This window comes from Phyllobates terribilis, unplaced genomic scaffold (genome assembly GCF_046119375.1).
Source record: "Phyllobates terribilis strain yellow unplaced genomic scaffold, ASM4611937v1 Scaffold_2__4_contigs__length_985480577, whole genome shotgun sequence".
NCBI classification, from domain to species: Eukaryota; Metazoa; Chordata; class Amphibia; order Anura; family Dendrobatidae; genus Phyllobates; species Phyllobates terribilis.
In genome coordinates this window covers 265,295,094-265,315,532 of record NW_027362762.1, presented here as the reverse complement: position 1 = coordinate 265,315,532, position 20,439 = coordinate 265,295,094, and the positions used below count along the sequence as shown (strand labels likewise).

Genomic DNA, 20,439 nt, shown 5'->3' with positions numbered 1-20,439 from the left:
AACTAGCTCTCACTATATCAGTGGGCGTAACCATGGAAACCTAAGGTCCTGCAATGCCTGTACATGAGGAATGAGACATAGTGAATCAGAAAAACTAAACTTTATTTGTAATTGGCGGTATTTGCTAATATTATTATTATTATTATTATTACACCTACTACATATTGGGATAGCATCTTGGAGATGGGAATACCCCTTTAAGGAGACACAAAAAAAAAAAAGTTTTTAAAGGGAACCTGTCAGCTGATACATGCTGCCCATAGTGTGGTCAGCATGTATCAGGCACTGTCTGTATGATCACAGCTGTGTATGATGGTCTCTGAAACGCGTGGCTTGGGCAGCATGTATCAGCTGACAGGTTCCCTTTAATAATATATATGTTAAAATATCAATATTCAAATTGCCTCCCTTCTACCCAGTTAAAAAACCAAAAATAAACATATTTGGTTTTGTGGCATCCATTAAAGTCCGATCTAAGAAATTACAAAACTAACCTGTATAGCAAATGCTGCAAAGGATTTTTGGTTTTTCGGTCAAAACACCTCCCTAAAAATTGAACTTTAAAGCGAGTAAAACTTTTTATGTACCACAAATTAGCATCAATAAAAATGTCAGCTCACCACCAAAAAAAAACAGGCCCTGACACAGCTCCTTCAATGGGAAAATAAACAGGTCTTAGAAAATAGTAACACAAACAAAATATAATATTTTATTTTTTTTAGAAATATACAATTTTTTTCACCACTTAAATAAAAAAAAAAACAACTAATCAAGTTTGGTATTGCCGTGAAAGTACTGACCTGGAAAATCATGTTGTCAGGTCATTTGAACACTATAGAAACTAAGCCCAACGAATAATGGCGGAATGGCATTTTTTCACCATTTCACTGCATTCTTAGATAAAGAAAAAAAAAACGCCAAAATATTGGCTGCACCTGGAAGGGGATAAGAAATAGCAAACCTTTATAAAACTAGATTCAGATCATATTTGTGTCCTAAACTAGAAAAAAAGTTATAAACCGTACGTCTAGAGTAGATTTTATTCTTTCATTTTCAGATGTATACTGCCACCTCTATAGCCACGTATGGCATAGATAGTCTACAATTCCAAATCATGAGAATATAAATTAGAATGTACAAGGCAATACATGACTATGATTCTCTCTTTTACTTTCAATACTTTTTCATGGGTCTCTCCTTTTTAAAGAGCAATAAAGGATTCAAAGTTTCTGTCATTTATATGAACCTTTTATTGGTTCACTGTCCTCCCTGGAAAGAAAATTGTACAAAGAGCTGGTGGACCTAGCACAGACAAGGGGTTAATAAAATGGAGTGACTGGAAGACCTGGAAAAAGGATCTTAAAACTAATTTGATATGTTAATGTGTAATGAAATAAAATAAATAAAATTTTCTTAAAATACATTTGTGCGTCTGATTTAATTATTGGCTCAATTAACAAAAAATATATTTCTCTCCATTACATGGAGAGGCATCTGGTCATGGTCATCTTGTCACCTCGGCCTGCAGACAAGGAGACATCATAAGGGGCCTGGCTACTACTACAAGCCGGGGGGGGGGGAGAGGGGAAGGTCACGCCCCCTCACCTCGGACTGCAGACATTACCAGTGAACTGGCTGCTACTAAAAGCCAGGAGATGGCCACGCCCCTTCACAGGCCCAATACTGTAGATGGTGCCCCACAGACCCAATACAGTATGATTGTCCCCCATACAGTATGATGGTCCCACACAGCCCTCATATAGCATGATGGTTCACTCACAGGCTCCTATATAGTATGATGGTCCACCCACAGACCCCTATATAGTATGATGTCCCCCCACAGGCCCCATATACTAGAATTGTTTCCCCACAACCCCAATACAGTATGATGGTCACTCACACAGTATGATGTGACTCCACAGCCCCAATACCGTGTGATGGTCCCCCACATAGTATGATGGTCCCCCCACAGGCACCTATATAGTACGATGGTCCTCCATAGCCACCCATATAGTATGATGGTCCCCCCCTGGCCACCCATACAGTATGACGGTCCCTCTATAGTATGTTACCATCAAGTGCAATCTCTGTTAAATAAAGGATACATGGGAGAGGAAAGAAACCCAAAAAAATTAAATGAGTCTCCGATGTGCATTTCTCTCTCTCTCTTTCTTACACATTAACGTACAATAAATATTCAGATTGTGGAACATATGGTCAATTTAACCATTTCTAGAAGTTAAAGTGGATGTGAAACCAAACGAGTGTGAACGAGCGTTTGAAGCGACGAATAATTAAGCAAAAATATATATTTTTTTCACAATGACATATTTTTCTTTCTTTTTCTGTTATAGAGAAATAAGTGGAGGCGAGATCAATAATAAATAATAATAATAATAATAACACATTAATAACAGGTCATTGTGAACAAAAAGTTATCAATTTCTTTTTTGACAGCAAACTGTAAGTAATTTTTCGTTCCATATATACTAATACATAATGCCAACATATCTTTTGTATACAGCAATGGATAATTGAAAATAATAGTTTTATTATTATATACGGTAGTACGATATATATGGATATCTAGATGAAAGCTGGAATAAATCGGACGAACTAAACTGGTCACCTCCCACTGTGGGAGATTTTTTATTCAGCTATACATACATATATTTCGTTGGTATATATTGTGTTTCGTATACTTATTACTGTTTCCAACATGCAGAATCTATACTGTTGAGCTAATTTGTTTCAATTCTCTTGCCAGAAACTTCAATGTCAGGACTTTTATTATAACGTCTGTAGCATTAAATAACCACAAAAAGAAAAAAAGCCTGTCTCCAACTTGGAAACGAAGATGTAACACCTGAACGTCACAAGAATTAATTAGTTAACTGATTGAACTTCCTTGGTCCGTTTGCTGTTCTTTTGTATTTATACCCTGCTTGTATTCCAATGTATGTACCATGATTAAGGCTTTTCTAAGCCGAAACGCGTAACGATTTTTTTTACTCTGTTTGCCCATATGGTGTGAATTGGCTCTCTTTGTAAGTGCATTTTTTTATGAAAATATCATCCTTCAAATAAATGGAAATTTTAATTACACCACATCGCTGGAGTCTCCTCACTCGCTGGATTTTGGTCTGAAGTTATGTTCAATGCAGCAGCCTGCTGCTATCCGAGCACAAAGGAGGAAACACCGGGAAGGAGTTTATAGGTGAGCGGACTTTATCATTTTCTTTGTATAGTATGATGGTCCCTCCCAGGTCCCCATATAGTATGATGGTCCTCAGTGTTATCGGCATCACAGCCTGCAAAAAAACCCCAAACCTTAATACTTACCTAATCCAACTTTCGCATCCACCTCAACCGCAAGCAACTTGGGGCATGCCGGAGTAAGTGACAGAGCACGGAGTGATGGCTCCGTTTTCTGCCACAGCAGTTAACAGTACTAGCGTCCTGAGGATGCTGATACTGTTAATTGAGTCACAATTGATACGGCCCACAGCGAGAACGGCCCATCTGGCATATGTCAGAATTGCTAGATGGTCAATCCGGCCCTGGCAACAACTATCATCACTCATCTTAGTAATGGGAAAATCTGGCTTCACCTTAATATATTTAACCCATGAATTGAGAGTGAATGAAGTAAATTTCTTCGATAAGATGTATTACAAAGTTGCTTATTTTCATGTGTACTATTGAGTTATGAAATAAAAATTAAAACATTAATTACTCTTTAACAATAACCTCTAAAACCCATAATACACACTAGATGAAAGTCGTCCTATTCCGCCGATTTGGGCAGGACCGGCTGATCGAATGATGTTTATGGTGGCCTCCCAAATCTCCCTTGACAGATGATGTCGAGGGTGAGAAGGATTAGTCAAGTTGGAATTTCCTTTTGTTTTCAAAGCAGAGAGCTCATGTTAATGGGGCAGATGGGAAACACCAATGTTAAATCATCTCGTTTATGACCAGCTTTAGTGATTGACAGATTCTTCCCTGTCCTCAAAAGAAAAGGATCTGCTGCAAGGACAGTGCATCATCTGTAGATAGATAATTCACTAATGTTGAGTATATCTGACTGTGTATATACAATGGTATTTATAATTCCTTAACCCCTTCATGGCCTTGCGAGTTTCTATTTTTTCCTCCCCCCTTATTCCAAGAGAAATAACTTTTTTATTTTTCCGTTTCTGTAGTTGTATAAGGGCTTGTTTTTTGCGGGAGGAGTTGTACTTTTGAAGGACACCATTCATTTTATCATGTGATGCACTGGAAAACGGGAAAAAAATTCCAAGTGCGTTGAAATTGTAAAAAAAAGTGCAATTTAACAATTGTTTTTCTTTTTAATTTAATGCTCACTATATGGCAATATAATTCTCCAGGTCAGTACAAGTATGCACATGCCAAACATGTATAGGTTTTTATTTAAGTGGTGTGAAAGAAATTTGTAAGAAAATTTTTTTTGCTGATGCTGCCAATGTTGCGGCGGCTAAAAAAAAATTGTCATTTTGTCGTTTTGTTTTTTTTTTCTCGTTACACCGTTTACCGATTGGATTCATTTATTTTTTATTTTGTTAGATTGGACATTTCTGAAAGCAGAGATACCAAATAAGTGTATTTTTTTAATTGTTTTACTTTTAATGGGGCAAAAGAGGATGATTTGAACGCTTGTTTTTTTTTCATATATTTTTTATTACTTTCACGCTTTTTATTGACTTCAATAGTCCACTTAATTGACTTGAAGCTGAGATTGTCCGATCGCCTGTGCCATACATACCAGAAATCACTATCTTCTATGAACGCCAGCCACTGGTCATCAGAGGACCCTCGGCTGTCACGACAACCTATCTAGGCGCCCCAAGATCACGTGATTGTCAGTGGGATTTAACTGGTTAACAGTTGCGGGCAGAGCTCCGCTCTACCCGCGGCTGTTAAAGGTACATGATGGCTGATTAAATCAGTTATCAAAGGCATGGACACAACCTTTGATGTAAATATACCCAAAAGGTCATGAAAGGGGGAGTAATACTTTTCCATAATATCACACACTGAACATTGAGTGACCTAAAAAATTCATTCCATTCACTTTCAAGATAATGTCTCATAAAGCAGATTTAAAGAATGCTCTTACGACAAATTTAAAAGTTTATTTTTTTTTCTCAAACTTCTTCAGTCACAAAAAGCTTCATTATACATAACTTAAAGGTGATAACCTACGCCTCTCAGTGTTTGCCAGTAGGTATCGTACATGCGTACTACTCTAGTTACAAAACATGAGACCCGGCAAGCGGTCAGCAGACGCCATGTCATTAGAGTCATTCGCCTACCAATGTGGGAGTTAGGGAAGCTGAATAACCCCTTTAATATTTATCTTTCATACTATTGAAACATTCAGTATAAACATTAGAAAAATCTTCTTTACGCACAAAGTAACTTTATTGTCAGAAAATATTTAAAACATTATCTTAATTAAAAAATAATGAAATAAAAAAAGTCCTAAAAAATGGGAACAAGTAAATCCCCAATATAACTTTATTGGGGTAATTAGCTTCAGGTGTCTGTTGGAAAACTACAGAAGTCTGGATCCCCAGTGATGCCCTCCACATTTTTCAGTAGATAACACTGTGTGTACAATTATTAGGCATGTAAGTATTTTGACCATACCATCATTTATATGCAGATTTTCCAACTCCAAACTGTATAACCCTGAATGCTTATTGGATGAAGCATATCAGGTGATGTGTATTTGTGTAATGAGGGAGGGTGAGGCCGAAGGATATTAACACACTTTATTAAGGTGTGCAGAATTATGAATAATGAATTAAAATGAAACTGCCACCATCTTTTTTTTTACAATATTTTTTACAATTTTCTGCTATTTCCAAAAGATATTCAAGGGGTTTTCTGGTTTAAAAAAAAGTTCTGTTCCCAGCTGCACTTTTTAGTAAAAAAACCCCAAAACAAACTGTGCTTTACTCACCCTCCACACAGTCTCCATTGTTGCCCTGGTCTCTGTTGGTCTGCAGCGCTGACGTCACGACTTCACTTCTGCAGCCAATGACTGAGCTCAGTGGTTCTGCCAATGTAGATGGCAAGAACTGCTAAGCTCAGTGATTGGCTCCAGTGCTGTTGAGGCGAAGTTGGCGCTGCAGACAAGCAACTGGGGCAGCAGAGTAGAGTGAGTAAAGCGCAGTCTGTTTTTTTTTTTTTTACTACCAACTGCACTTGGGAACGGGACTTTTCTGTAACCATAAAACCCCACTTAGGGTATGTTCACATGATGAGTTTTTGCAGTGAAAAAATGCAGCGTTTTACTGTTCCAGCAAAGTGATAAAGATTTCTGAAATCTCATGCCCATGACACTTATTTTTTCCTTGAAGATTTGCAGCAGTTACACTAAAAGGATTGACATGCTGCATGTGCATTTGCAGCATTTTTCACCCAAATGAATGGAGAGAAAAAAACACATAAAACAAGTATATTAAGAAGTGTTATTCCTGGGGAGCATGCATGGACCTCGGAGTGAGAGGACATGTCAGCCTGAGCTCCTGTCCTAGCATCGCTGAACACAGCACTTTACAGCGTCTCAGCAGGTATTTAAGTTACCAAAGCCCTGAAAGATAACAGCTAAGTGCGGGGAGGGCAGAATGCCTAAAGGCACCGTCACACATAACGACATCGCTAGCGAGATCGTTAGTGCGTCACAGTTTTGGGATCGCTGGAGAGTCGTTTCGTGATCGCTGGGGAGCTGTCAAACATGCAGAACTTCCCAATGATTTCGGCCGCCCCAGCGAACTAACGATCTCGGCGGTCGTTGGGACGCTTTCACACAGCAGGTATTTCAACGATCCACACCTTGATAGGGACTGTACTGTGTCACAAAAGCGTGCATAAAATCACTTTTCCGCGCCCTCTCATCTCCGATTGGTGGACGCTACTGCATTCTGATTGGGCGGCCTTGGTTTAACATCGCTACTGCGTCTCCGGTCAGATGGGATCGCTACTGCGTCTCCGGTCAGACGAGAACACTGGTGTGTGCATTGTTCCTGTACAGATGTATGGATGTCCATATATTTATATGAATATATATATATATATATATATATATATATATATATATATATATATATATATATATATATATATATATATATATAGAGATGTAAATGGCCATTTATGTGTATGCATAGCTGTATGTTTGAGAGTATGTATGTGTATATATAGTTATCTGTATACGTATGTGTATATGAGTGTGTGTGTATATATTTATGTACTTAAAAATATGTATGAGTACATGGATGAATCTGTTAACATACGAGTACACGAATGTATATATGTGTGTATGTACGTATGTATCTGTATACGCATGTGTATACATATGTATATATATATATATATATATATATATATGGACTGCTTACTGCGGTGACTACTGCTACTACTGAAAGAATGAGAAGCAAAGCTTTTGCATAGTAGAACACACAGTTTATTAGACACATCAGTACAGAAATGTCAGTAGTGTAGAAACATGAGTAGTTGCCCACTATAGGTTCTGATGCTGCCAAGGAACAGCACCAGGACCGTTAAAATACTGGCAGTAGTTGTCGCGGCAGGTCTTCGCATCATGGGTGTTTCTGCCATGTCCCACTGGTTGAAGGCCTGCAATTGCAGGATCGTTTGCACGCCATTCACCGAGCTCCACTTCCCCATTGGCTCGGTCCACAGAGTCCACGAAGCCAGGCGGACAGTACGTAATTGCATCACGTCAACGAAGAAAGTTGTGAAGCGTGCAACAGGCCAAAACAACAGAGTCTATTGATTTAAGCTTCATGTTAATTGGCGTGTGAAAAACTCTGAAGCACTTGGCCAGGACAGCGTGTCAGAAAACATGTGCACGAGACCCCTAAAATATCTGCCCATGCAAAAGCCTATATATACAGATAGAAGCCAAGCCCTCCCTCCCTGAAGAGCAATGATAGCAGATAATTGGTAAATGTCCTATAAATGAATTAAAAATGGAAACTCATTTGAGACCCCAAACAATACCTACCTCGCTAAAGATGTCTGATTTCTTCAAAGTGGAGTCACAGCCTGAGAACGCTGGTGGGATCCGAAAAGCAAGGATGCAGTAGCGACCACCAATCGGGGACGAGGGGCGCAGAAAAGTCCAATTTATGCACGCCTACGTGTCTCAGTTCTGAATCGCTAACGAGGTCGTTGATAAGGTGTCAAATACAGCGATGCACACTGCCCAGCGGCAGCGCAACGACCCAGGAATGGTCCAGGAAGCTTTGTAACGATCAGCGATCTCACAGCAGGGGCCTGATCGTTGCTACCTGTCAGACATAACGAGATCACTAGCGAGATCGCTATTGCGTCACGAAAAACCGTGACGCATCAACGATCTCGCTAGCGATCTCGTTATGTGTGACGGGGCCTTTAGAAAGGAGTCAGCACAACAGCAAGGTCCTGTTCTATCACTGATCTCTTATCAGCACAGCAGGCGGGCGGGAAACCAACAATGGCCAGGGTGTCCTCAGCCTCACAGCAGGACTTTGACACCCTCCCCCCCCAGCACGTCCCAGCAGGCTCAGTGATATCAACTGAGTATTTACTGAAGCAGCTGCAAGAGACCTTCAGAACTGAATTAAAAACTGCTGTAGATAACTTTTCTGCTCAATTACAAGAGATAGAGCAGAGGACCTGTGACTTGGAAAAAAAAATGGAGGATACAGCTGGGGCTCTAGAGGAAGATCAGGCTCACATTAAAAGCCATGCAGATCACCTTGCTTTATTAGATCTTAAATATGATGATCTGTAGAATAGGTCCAGGAGAGGAAACATAAGAATAAAAGGATTGCCAGAAAGATTTACTTCCTTGAAAGAAACTGTTATGGACCTATTTACTGCACTCCTGCCTGACACAGACCCAGCTCTGCTACGTATAACAAGGATATACAGAGCCTTAGGGAAACCAAGGTCAGAAGATATCCCAAGAGACGTAGCTCTCAAATTACATCACGAGGATAAAAGAGATCTCATCTTGACTGCAGCACGAGAATACCCGGATCTCCCAGTAGTCCCAGATAGCGTCCACCTTTTTGCTGACATCTCCCCAGCCACACTTTTCAGGAGAAGGTCTGTCCGACCCATCACCTTGGCCCTACAGGATGCAAATATAAGATACAGATAGGGCTTTCCATTTGCGCTATCATTTTTCTATAAAAGGTGCATCTTATGTTATACGGTCCCTGGAAGAGGGGAGAGCCGCTCTCAGAAAAGCAGGTATCCAGCTCCCAGATGACTCCGTTCCAAACAAACGTTCATCCCGTCCAGTGAAAGAATGGACCGAAGCCAACATAAGAAGGAGACAACAGACCAGAGTATCAACGACCTGAACTTTAATTTACAGAAACCTTCTATGGTTTCTTATGCCCTCGAGTCTGAGATGGGTTTTGGAACTTGAGAAGTTACATACAGTGCTGGCCAAAAGTATTGGCACCCCTGCAATTCTGTCAGATAATACTCAGTTTCTTCCTGAAAATGATTGCAATCACAAATTCTTTGGTATTATTCCCTTCATTTAATTTGCTTGCAAGGAAAAAAACACAAAAGAGAATGAAGCAAAAATCAAATCATTGATCATTTCACACAAAACTCCAAAAAAGGGCTGGACAAAAGTATTGTCACACTCAGCCTAATACTTGGTTGCGCAACCTTTAGCCAAAATAACTGCAAACATTTGCTTCCCGTAACCATCAATGAGTTTCTTACAATGCTCTGCTGGAATTGTAGACCATTCTTCTTTGGCAAACTGCTCCAGGTCCCTGATATTTGAAAGGTGCCTTCTCCAAACTGGCATTTTGAGATCTCTCCACAGGTGTTCTATGGGATTTAGGTCTAGACTCATTGCTGGCCACCTTAGAAGTCTCCAGTGCTTTCTCTAAAACCATTTTATACTGGTTTTGGAAGTGTGTTTTGGGTCATTGTCCTGCTGGAAGACCCATGACCTCTGAGGGAGACCCAGCTTTCTCACACTGGGCCCTACATTATGCTGCAAAATTTGTTGGTAGACTTCAGACTTCATAATGCCATGCACACGGTCAAGCAGTCCAGTGCCAGAGGCAGCAAAGCAACCCCAAAACATCAGGGAACCTCCGCCATGTTAGACTGTAGGGACCGTGTTCTTTTCTTTGAATGCCTCTTTTTTTTTCCTGTACACTCTATGTTGATGCTTTTTCCCAAAAAGCTCTACTTTTGTCTCATCTGACCAGAAAACATTCTTCCAAAACGTTTTAGGCTTTCTCAGATAAGTTTTGGCAAACGCCAACCTGGCTTTTTTATGTCTCGGGGTAAGAAGTGGGGTCTTCCTGGGTATCCTACCATACAGTCCCTTTTCATTCAGATGCCGACAGATAGTACGGGTTGACTCTGTTGTACCCTCGGACTACAGGGCAGCTTGAACTTGTTTGGATGTTAGTCGAGGTTCTTTATCCACCATCCGCACAATCTTGCATTGAAATCTCTCGTCAATTTTTCTTTTCCGTCCACATCTAGGAAGGTTAGTCACAGTGCCATGGGCTTTAAACTTCTTGATGACATTGCGCACGGAAGACACAGGAACATTCAGGTCTTTGGAGATGGACTTGTAGCCTTGAGATTGCTCATGCTTCCTCACAATTTGGTTTTTCAAGTCCTCAGACAGTTCTTTGGTCTTCTTTCTTTTCTCCATGCTCAATGTGGTACACACAAGGACACAGGACAGAGGTTAAGTCAACTTTAATCCATGTTAACTGGCTGCAAGTGTGATTTAGTTATTGCCAACACCTGTTAGGTGCCACAGGTAAGTTACAGGTGATGTTAATTACACGAATTAGAGAAGCATCACATGATTTTTCAAAGGGTGCCAATACTTTCGTCCATCCCCTTTTTTAGGTTTGGTGTGGAATTATATCCAATTTGGCTTTAGGACAATTCTTTTTGTGTTTTAATTAAAGACAAATTAAGTGTAGAGAATAATACCAAAGAATTTGTGATTGCAATCATTTTCAGGAAGAAACTGAGTATTATCTGACAGAATTGCAGGGGTGCCAATACTTTTGGCCAGCACTGTAGGTCTCTTTTTAAGGTGTTTGCCTATGCTCTTTTTGTTTATTGAGATTAAACAGGTAACGTGTACCTACAACCCAGAAATGGGACAGTTTTACTCTTATGATATCCCTCCGACACTAGTAATTATACCACATAAACCTTTATTAATAAAAATTGATAGAAAAAAAAAAAAGAAAGAAGGTTCATATGTGGTATATACATGTGAAAACACATGTATATGATTTGGGAGGACGGATACATCATAAGGCGCATATTAGATTGTTTCTTTTTTTCTCACCTGTTTACTGTGAATTTCCATATATTTAGCTGTATTAGGCGACCCAGGATACTGTATGTTGCCCACCATGGTAATGAGGAGGAATCCCAAATGTGTTAGGAACCTCTAAGTTACCAACCTGTTTGGGTTAATCTCCCAACTTGTATTTATGTTATTTTTTGTCTTATTCACCCTATATATGTATTTTTATTCGTATGATCCAGATTCTCCGACCATGTCCACAGATCCTTTCCTGATATACCATGCCAATTTTGAACCACCAACACGAACATTGAATATAAGGCGATATGTAATAAGCAACCCACTCTACACCCCTACACACCATAACCATGTGTAGGGTCTTATCGCATAATGTCCGGGGATTTAATTCCCCGTCAAAACGAAGAAAGGCATTCATTGACTATGCTAAGCATAATCCTGATATTATCTGCCTCCAAGAAACCCATTTCTCAAACACGTCATTCCCTTCATATTTTAATTCTGCATACAATAGGGTTTATTTGGCAACTAATGACAAAAAAAATAGAGGAGTGGCAATATTCCTTAAAAATAGCTTACCTTTCCAACTGAGCGATACCCTAGTAGACCCAGAGGGCCGTTTTGTTATCCTAATGGGAACATTGCAGGGCTTAGACCCATGTCTAATTAATAGCTACACCCCAGCTGGTCAACAGCTTTCATTATTCCGAATGATTCTTACTAAGCTCAATAACTTTACCTTCAAACATTTAATATGGTGGATTTTAATCGGACCTTAAACCCTAGCCTGGACAGCTCCGCCATTGGCAGAGCGGATTTATCCAAAATAGAACGTAAAAGGATCAATTACCTTATTAAATCCAACCAACTAACTGATACCTGGAGAGAATCCAATAGCTCTAACAGAGGGTATATGTTCTTCTCCCCAGTGCATAAAACCTACTCTAGGATTGACCTGATCCTAACAAACTCATGTACGTTACCAACAATGTTATACTCTAGACATATCCCTTCCTCCTGCTCAGATCATGATGCGGTTTTAACGGTTTTCAAACTTAATACTCCAACAACACTGCTTTTCTCTTGGAGACTAAATAAGGCTATCCTCACAGACCCAATAATAGCATCTCAAATTAAGGAAGACCTGGATACTTATTTTTCTACAAATTGTAAGGAAGACATTAGCCCTGGAACCATTTGGCTGGCTCACAAAAAATACGTAACAGGAACACTAATTAAATTGGCGGCTCATAGAAAAAAAGAAAGATCCCAAATACAAAGGAATCTAGAAACCCAACTAGCTAGATATGAAATAGCGAACCAATCGCAAACATCGAAATATCTAATAAAACGCATCCTAGACACGAAACTACAATTAAATGCCCTTTTAACTACAAAAACGGAGAAGGCTATGGAATGGACAAAAACATACTTCTATAAAGAAGCGAACAAACCCAGTAAGCTATTAGCCAGACAACTCCGTAAAAAAGAACTACTAAACACAGTATCCTCCATAAAAGATACCTCAGGTAGCGTAACATCACACCCTGACAAAATTTATGCCACATTTCATTCCTTCAATCAACAACTATATTCAAAGCCCCAACCCTTGCCTCAAAACCAGATAGAGTCCTTCCTACAAACAATACACCTCCCCAAAATTGACAATAATACAAGTAAAGTTTTGCAATCTGAGATAACGGAAGAGGAAATCACTATGGTGATAAAACAGCTTAAGAAAGGGAAGGCTCCAGGACCCGATGGGCTGACAGCCATGTACTATATAAAATATAGTGACACCCTTCTTCCACACATCTAAAAATACTCTAATGCCTTACTTTTAGGAGAACAAATGCCGACAGAATTTTATACTGCTCAAGTTACGGTAATACCCAAACCCAAACAAGACCCCCTCATGATCAAAAATTATAGACCAATATCCCTACTTAACATTGGCGTTAAGATTTATACATCTATCATCACCAGACGATTAAACAAACTTTTGCCATCTCTAATCCATAGAGTCATTCCATGTCAAGTGGACCAGTGGTCCCCACTCGACCTTCTCCGATTTTGCTGAAAATTTATAAGGATGTACATGTATGTTTGAAAAGAGGTTCTGTAAATTTTTAGGGCCAGATCTCAAATACATTGGGCACTGTTGACCTTTCACTGGAGGTTCCACCAAGCCTGCGGCTTCAGCTAAGAGGATTTTGCAAACTTTGGCACATAGCCATTAGAGTTCTATACTGGCTATGATGCTGAACTTTGGCATACTAGCTCAACTTTTGCTGCTAAACATGATAAAATTATTACCGGCTATGACAAAACAATATTTCGCCCGCAATTTTGTGTCAAAGTGGCTTGTAAAAAGAGTCGCATAAAATTTATGCCAAACTTTGCCCATATATAACTCAAGACCAAAAACCAATAGTAACTGGTGCTTTGCCCTGTACACCAAACATCTACATGACTTTGCATTGCTGAAATATCACGGTCAAACCATATGTATTTGTGGAAATATTCACACCCACATATGATGAAAAACTTAAAAAAAACGAATTTTACCTATTTTTAGGTCAAATTTCTAAAAAAGGGTACCCCTAAAATATATTAATTCTGATATCATTAGAAAGAGCACATTTTTCTCTACACGGATCATTGTTTTTTTTTTTTGGAGTCTCTCAGTTTAAGAAAAGAAAAATGCCACTGAACATGTTGTTATTTATTAATAAGCAATGAATGGTAACTGCACTATTCAAACCCTTGCGTTGGTCCATGGTGGTTATACCACAACCAATTCCCTACGAATTGGTATTATAATCCTATTAAGAATTGTAATAATGCGGTCTTTCGAGAATTGGCAGCCCCATCGCCTAGGAGCCATGGCCGATAGCCGTGCAAGGCCAGCCGCGGGCGGTCTCTTTATCGCAGGTTCCGAAGCCTGAGGGTGGGTGTCTTTGCCTAGGATCCCAAGCCTAATATTGGGTATCTTTTGTTTGTTTCCAAGCCATAATGTTCAGTCTAAGTGGTCTGGAATTGTTGCTGAATTTGCAACATAATCGGTTCAGAGAAGCTGTATTGTCGGCCCATTGCTGTTGCAGCTGGTGCTGGAATTATTGCAATGATTGACTGCTCGGGAATCCAGCATGTATCATTTCTCACAGGCCAGTGAAAGAAGCTAGCTGGTCCATGAGGATGCATAAAATTTATTAATGCATCATGGTCGTCGACTGAAATTTCAGAAATATTTCCAATCCACCAGTTCCTATCGTAAATGCAGGCAATGTATTGCCCTGGCTGGAGGTTTGCAATTGGCACAAAAGGCATTTCTGATCTGACAGATCTATCTACATGGGCAATGAAAGATGATGGGTCATTTGACACCCTTGAAATGCGAATCTTTTTGTCATCAATTGGCACAAACTGGTAATTTTCTCTTATTCCAGCAATTGTATGTCCATCTTTGAACCTTTCCTCTTGAACTACCCTTATTTCGTCAATTTTTTCTTTTGGAACAAAAAAAAATTTGATTCCATGCAGTTGCTCGTTGCAAAAGTTGAATAAATCCGCCGGGGTCAGTATTTGGTTTTCAGTTGGGCGTTGAAGACTGGCACGAACTGCCAACCTCTTTGCTGTCCCTCCAATCCCATCACAGGGCGACTTTCTATGACTGGTACCAAAAAAATTCCATTCAGCGCTGATATTGAAATCAGCATTGTGGTGGCACAAGTTGAGAAAATTTTTGAAATTTTTGTACTGGGCTGCAGATCCATCGCTGAAGTAGTGGATATGACGAATCCCATAGATGAGAGTCTTGAGATACTCCACAATTACTGTTAAGAAAGTGTGGACTGCAACTGTGTCATGTCGTGAGCAATCACTGATTATGCACAAGCTGATGTTCTGCGCAGCTTCACCATTTAACTCCTTGAAGTAAATTACAAATGGGTGTACTGTAGCTTGACTATTTTCCCAGTGGAAACCTTGAATGGCATCTTGAACAATAAATGAGTAATTTTCAGCAAAGTCCATAAGGATCACAACCTCTCCAGGTCTCAGATTTTCCTTCAACGATTTCAAATAGCTACTTTGATGCTTGGCGATGTAGTGATGACTACAAAGTTTAGAAATTTTCAAAACCAATTCTTCAATGAAATCTTCTATAGTCAGTTGTTTGGTATCAAGCGTGTCTCGATCAGTGTGAATCCATTGTTTAAACTCAATAATATCTTCAGGGTCACTGTTGACAAACACATTGACTAGAAATTCTTTTAAAACTTCAGGACCCGGGCATTTATCACAACGGCCAAGCATACAGTCCTTGGATTCAATTCCACAGACCATTTTGCATATGAGCTCTTTGTAGTCATCATTGATTGGGCATGCTGCAAGCATTAGCTTGACATTTTGGTGAATGGTACACACACAAATGGAATGTGTTCCAGCAGATCCAACGGTTTACGCACCACTTTGGCCGAAGCTCACAAAACTTGGAAAATCCAATTTCAGGGCCATTCCGATCCCGATAGGCAACAAACATTTCCCTCATATTGCTCAGTAATAGTCACTTTGGCATCTGCTTTTTTTCTTCTGCTATTCGCATGGATACATAGTCTTTTTTACCAGGGCACATTCGACTGAATTCATCATCCTCAAAAAATGCCTGCACCTTTTTCTTCACTTCCTCAGAAACTTTCTTGCTACACTTGATTCTAGGTAAGGCTAAGATCCCATGTTCACATTTAAGCTTTCGAGCTTGTTTGACAATTCGTTCAGAGACACCGAATTCGTCTGATATAGCCTTAATGGACCAACTTTTAGGTGCCAATGTCAAGATTTGGACCTTTTCTGCCCGACTGGACACCTGCAGCTTTTGCTTCAAACCTGCCAAAAGGTGAATGTAATCCAGACACATTTTGCACTGTGCTGTTTTTGTTTGCTCAATGTCTTTCGGCTCAAGCCCTCCAATTGAAGCAATCTTGCTAGAAAATGCATTTTGTACCTGGCTTATCTTTCTCCTTGCATATCCAAGTGAATCCCGCTGGCTTACCCGTGGATATTTCAGAGGAGAGATGCGAATGGATGTTAAGCTTGAATTTAGACTTTCAGGAGAACATTCCATTCCATCTGGATCTGATTCAGAGGAAACTGGATCAGCTGATATTTTCCTGTTAGCAAATTCTTTTCGACATGATGCACACATCTTCTGGCCAGGCTTCACATCATTCTTTGTAAATTTATTCAACTGGTCAGCTGCTAACAAATTGATAGCTCGCAAATTCTTTTTGGTGTTATGACCTTTCTTCCCAAAAGGATTGCAACCCGATTTTTGCAAATGCTCATATTTGGTCAAGAATGAAGCTTCATGGTGTAAACAGATTTGTGAATGTTCGTCAAAATTTAGTCCCACTCGTCGACGCAGCAATTTCTGTTCATCCAATCCAAAGCTTGTAAACAATTTCAACTCATCCTTGCTATGGGTGAATGTCTTAAGGTGGCACTTCGAATTGTTCGCAAGGCCGATAGAGCACTGGGCCGATTCTTCATCAATTTCATTCTCCATCGCTAAAAAATAAATAATATATGCATTAAAATGTAACAATAGTCAATAACTTTTCATAAATAAAAAGGTTTATAGGTTTTTGATTATAATAGACATTGCTAGCAACAATACAACTCTGTAACATGTGATAAGAATCTGAAAATCAAACACAAAATCAATGAATTACGCGCATAAATAACACCATGTTCAGTGGCATTTTTCTTTTCTTAAACTGAGAGACTCCAAAAAAAACCCAATGATCCTTGTAGAGAAAAATGTGCTCTTTCTAATGATATCAGAATTAATATATTTTAGGGGTACCCTTTTAGAGAATTTTTTTTTTTTTAAGTTTTTCATCATATGTGGGTGTGAATATTTCCACAAATACACATGGTTTGACCGTGATATTGCAGCAATGCAAAGTCATGTAGATGTTTGGTGTACAGGGCAAAGCACCAATTACTATTGGTTTTTGGTCTTGAGTTATATATCGCAAAGTTTGGCATAAATTTTATGCGACACGTTTTACAAGCTACTTTGACACAAAATTGCGGCTGAAATATTGTTTTGTCATAGCCGGTAATAATTTTATTGTGTTTAGCAGCAAAAGTTGAGCTAGTATGCCAAATTTCAGCATCATAGCCAGTATAGAACTCTAATGGCTATGTGCCAAAGTTTGCAAAATCCTCTTAGCTGAAGCCGCAGGCTTGGTGGAACCTCCAGTGAAAGGTCAACAGTGCCCAATGTATTTGAGATCTGGCCCTAAAAATTTACAGAACCTCTTTTCAAACATACATGTACATCCTTATAAATTTTCAACAAAATCGGAGAAGGTCGAGTGGGGACGATTTTTAAAACTGGTCCACTTGATGTGGAATGACCCCATAGAGATCAGGTAGGTTTTATCCCCACTAGGCAAGCGCCAGACAATATTAGGCGTAACCTAAATATTATACATGCCGCAACAATGAAAAAGACACCACTAATGATGCTCGCTTTAGATACTGAAAAAGCGTTTGATTCGATATCCTGGCCCTATCTTTTCAACATTTTGAGTAAGTATGGATTCCCCGCTCGTTCATCGACTTCATTGCATTGCTTTATGATAAACCCTCCGCTTATCTTAAACTCCCAACAACCAAACCGACCCCTATAAATATATGCAGAGGTACACGCCAAGGCTGTCCACTTTCTTCTGCGCTATTTGCACTGGCAATGGAACCCCTGGCTGAAGCAATCCGAGGCCACCCTGACATAAGTGGTTTTAAGCTGTCCAAATATGAATACAAGGTGAGTCTATTTGCAGATGACCTTCTCCTATCCATTACCCAGCCTTTAATATCCCTGCCCAATTTATTTTCCCTCCTCAAATCATTTGAAAAAATCTCAGGACTCAAAATCAATATAGAGAAATCCGAAGCACTATTCATCAATATGACCCAAACACAGCAAGAACAAATTACCTCAAACTTTGGCTTTACTAAAAAAGAACACTACATTACATATTTGGGAATTAACCTCACGAAAGAAAAGGGTACAGTTTATAAATGGAACTACGCCACTCTTATACAAAGTTTTAAAGCTGACCTAAATAGATGGTCCACCCCGTCACTTTCTTGGTTAGGTAGAGCACACGCAATCAAAATGGTCACACTCCCGAAATTTCTTTACCTCTTTAGAACCATCCCTATAAATATACCTCATAGGACCTTTTCCATGATACATTCGCTGATAGATAAATTCATATGGAACAACAAGCGGTCCAGAATCGCTCAGAAAACTATGTTTTTACACAGGAGCCTGGGAGGAGTGTCGCTGCCAAACTTTTCCTTATACTACAAAGGAGATCAAGTGGCACAGCTGTCAAATGTGTCCAGATGGGTAGGAATTGAGTCTTCACTATTGGAGCCATACTCACTCCCAGGGCTCCTGTGGTCAGTGGGCAAATTACCTAAAAATGTGACTATATTTTCCCTATTTTCATTCCACTCTCTGAGCATCTGGAGGAAAGTAAGATTTAAGTTCCATCTACAATCTCAACCCTCCCAGTTGCTGAGGATACTTAATAATCCGATGTTCCCCCCTGGATTAGAACCACAAGTGTTCCAATGGTGGCTTATAGGTTTGAAGGAATTTAGCCCGTCCTATAAACTGATCACTAGACAGGAATTCATAGACACACACACCCCTCCATATAGAGAAGCAATGCACACCAACCAGGTACTACATTTTGTAGGAAGACAAGTCCCAAAGAAAATTCTCTCACATTCAACGAGTTTTGAACAAAAATGTATCTACGACCCGTTCGGTAGGGGAATCATCTCACACTTATATTCTATATTTAAGACCCCAAACACATAATAGAAAACAAAAATTCATGCTAAACTGGGAAACAGACCTCAATGTAACAATGACCGCCCAAAGATGGCTATGCTGTTGTGACACAATTTCAAAGGGTAGCAATCAAACTTCATTGACAGAAACCTCAATAAAACTACTACACAGAACATACTATGTCCCAACTAGACTGCACAGAATCTACCCAGGGGTCTCGGAAAAATGCCTCAGAGGATGTGATGCCCAGGGAGGCATGAAACATATCTGGTGGACGTGTTCCAAGGTGCAAGCCTTGTGGAAAGATATTGGAGATTTGATCACGAGACTGCTTGGGACATCTGTCTTCGACAGTTTTGCTACTTGGAGATAAACCTTCTGGAATCTCTAACACTTCTTTTAAACTCCTTCATTATATCACCATGGCGACGAGGATCCATATAGCATCCAAATGGAAAACAACAACATTATCCCTTTTGGAAGTAAAAAACAGAATTAATACAATAATGTTACACGAAAGAATAGAAGCCACAAGAACTGACAGCCTGATAACATACTTCGACACCTGGACCCCCTGGATAGATTTTCACACGGACACACAGCTAGCTGCAGCCCTGCGTATCTCCCCTTGATATGGAGTTTGTATATAAAGATGGGCATGATTGGATCATATTAGCTTGGTAGGCTTAATTAAAGGACATCATATTATGTGTCATTAGGGTCACTTTGAGTTTGCCTATCCATCTGTAACAAATTAAAGGTGGACAATGAGATTTAGGAAATGTGATTGACATGGTAACCTCTGGATATCCATTCCCTCCCCTTCCCTCCCCTCCCCATGTGGAGTCTGGAGTCTTATTTGTATTTGTTTGATGTGTTACTGTAAAAATGTAAAAAGAGAAGGGACAAATGGACATGAATAGTATTATACTCCCCCTGCGTGGGGTAACTGTCACCGAATTTATTGTTCCTTTTCAAATAAAACAATATGAAACTAAGAAGCGTTATTCCTGCCAACAATCCAGTATGTGCAGCATATTTTTCTGCTGCAAATACTGAATGTGTACACATACAGAAGCATGGTTAGGCCTTAGGGTAAGTGCATACATAAAGCCCAATTATTCCTATATAGTGTATGTTTGCATGTAGCTCTGCAGGAAATGTCATTAAAAGGAGATCAGTC

General features: G+C 39.6%; 1 protein-coding gene across 1 annotated transcript in view; it reads left to right on the top strand.

The window, feature by feature from the left end:
* Positions 1-11,735, top strand: part of LHFPL5 (LHFPL tetraspan subfamily member 5) — a 32,690-nt gene extending 20,955 nt beyond the window's left edge. The window contains exon 3 of the mRNA XM_073669071.1: positions 11,602-11,735. Coding sequence (XP_073525172.1) covers positions 11,602-11,735 — 134 coding nt within the window. The remainder of the gene's footprint in view (positions 1-11,601) is intronic.
* The last annotated feature ends 8,704 nt before the right edge of the window (positions 11,736-20,439 follow it).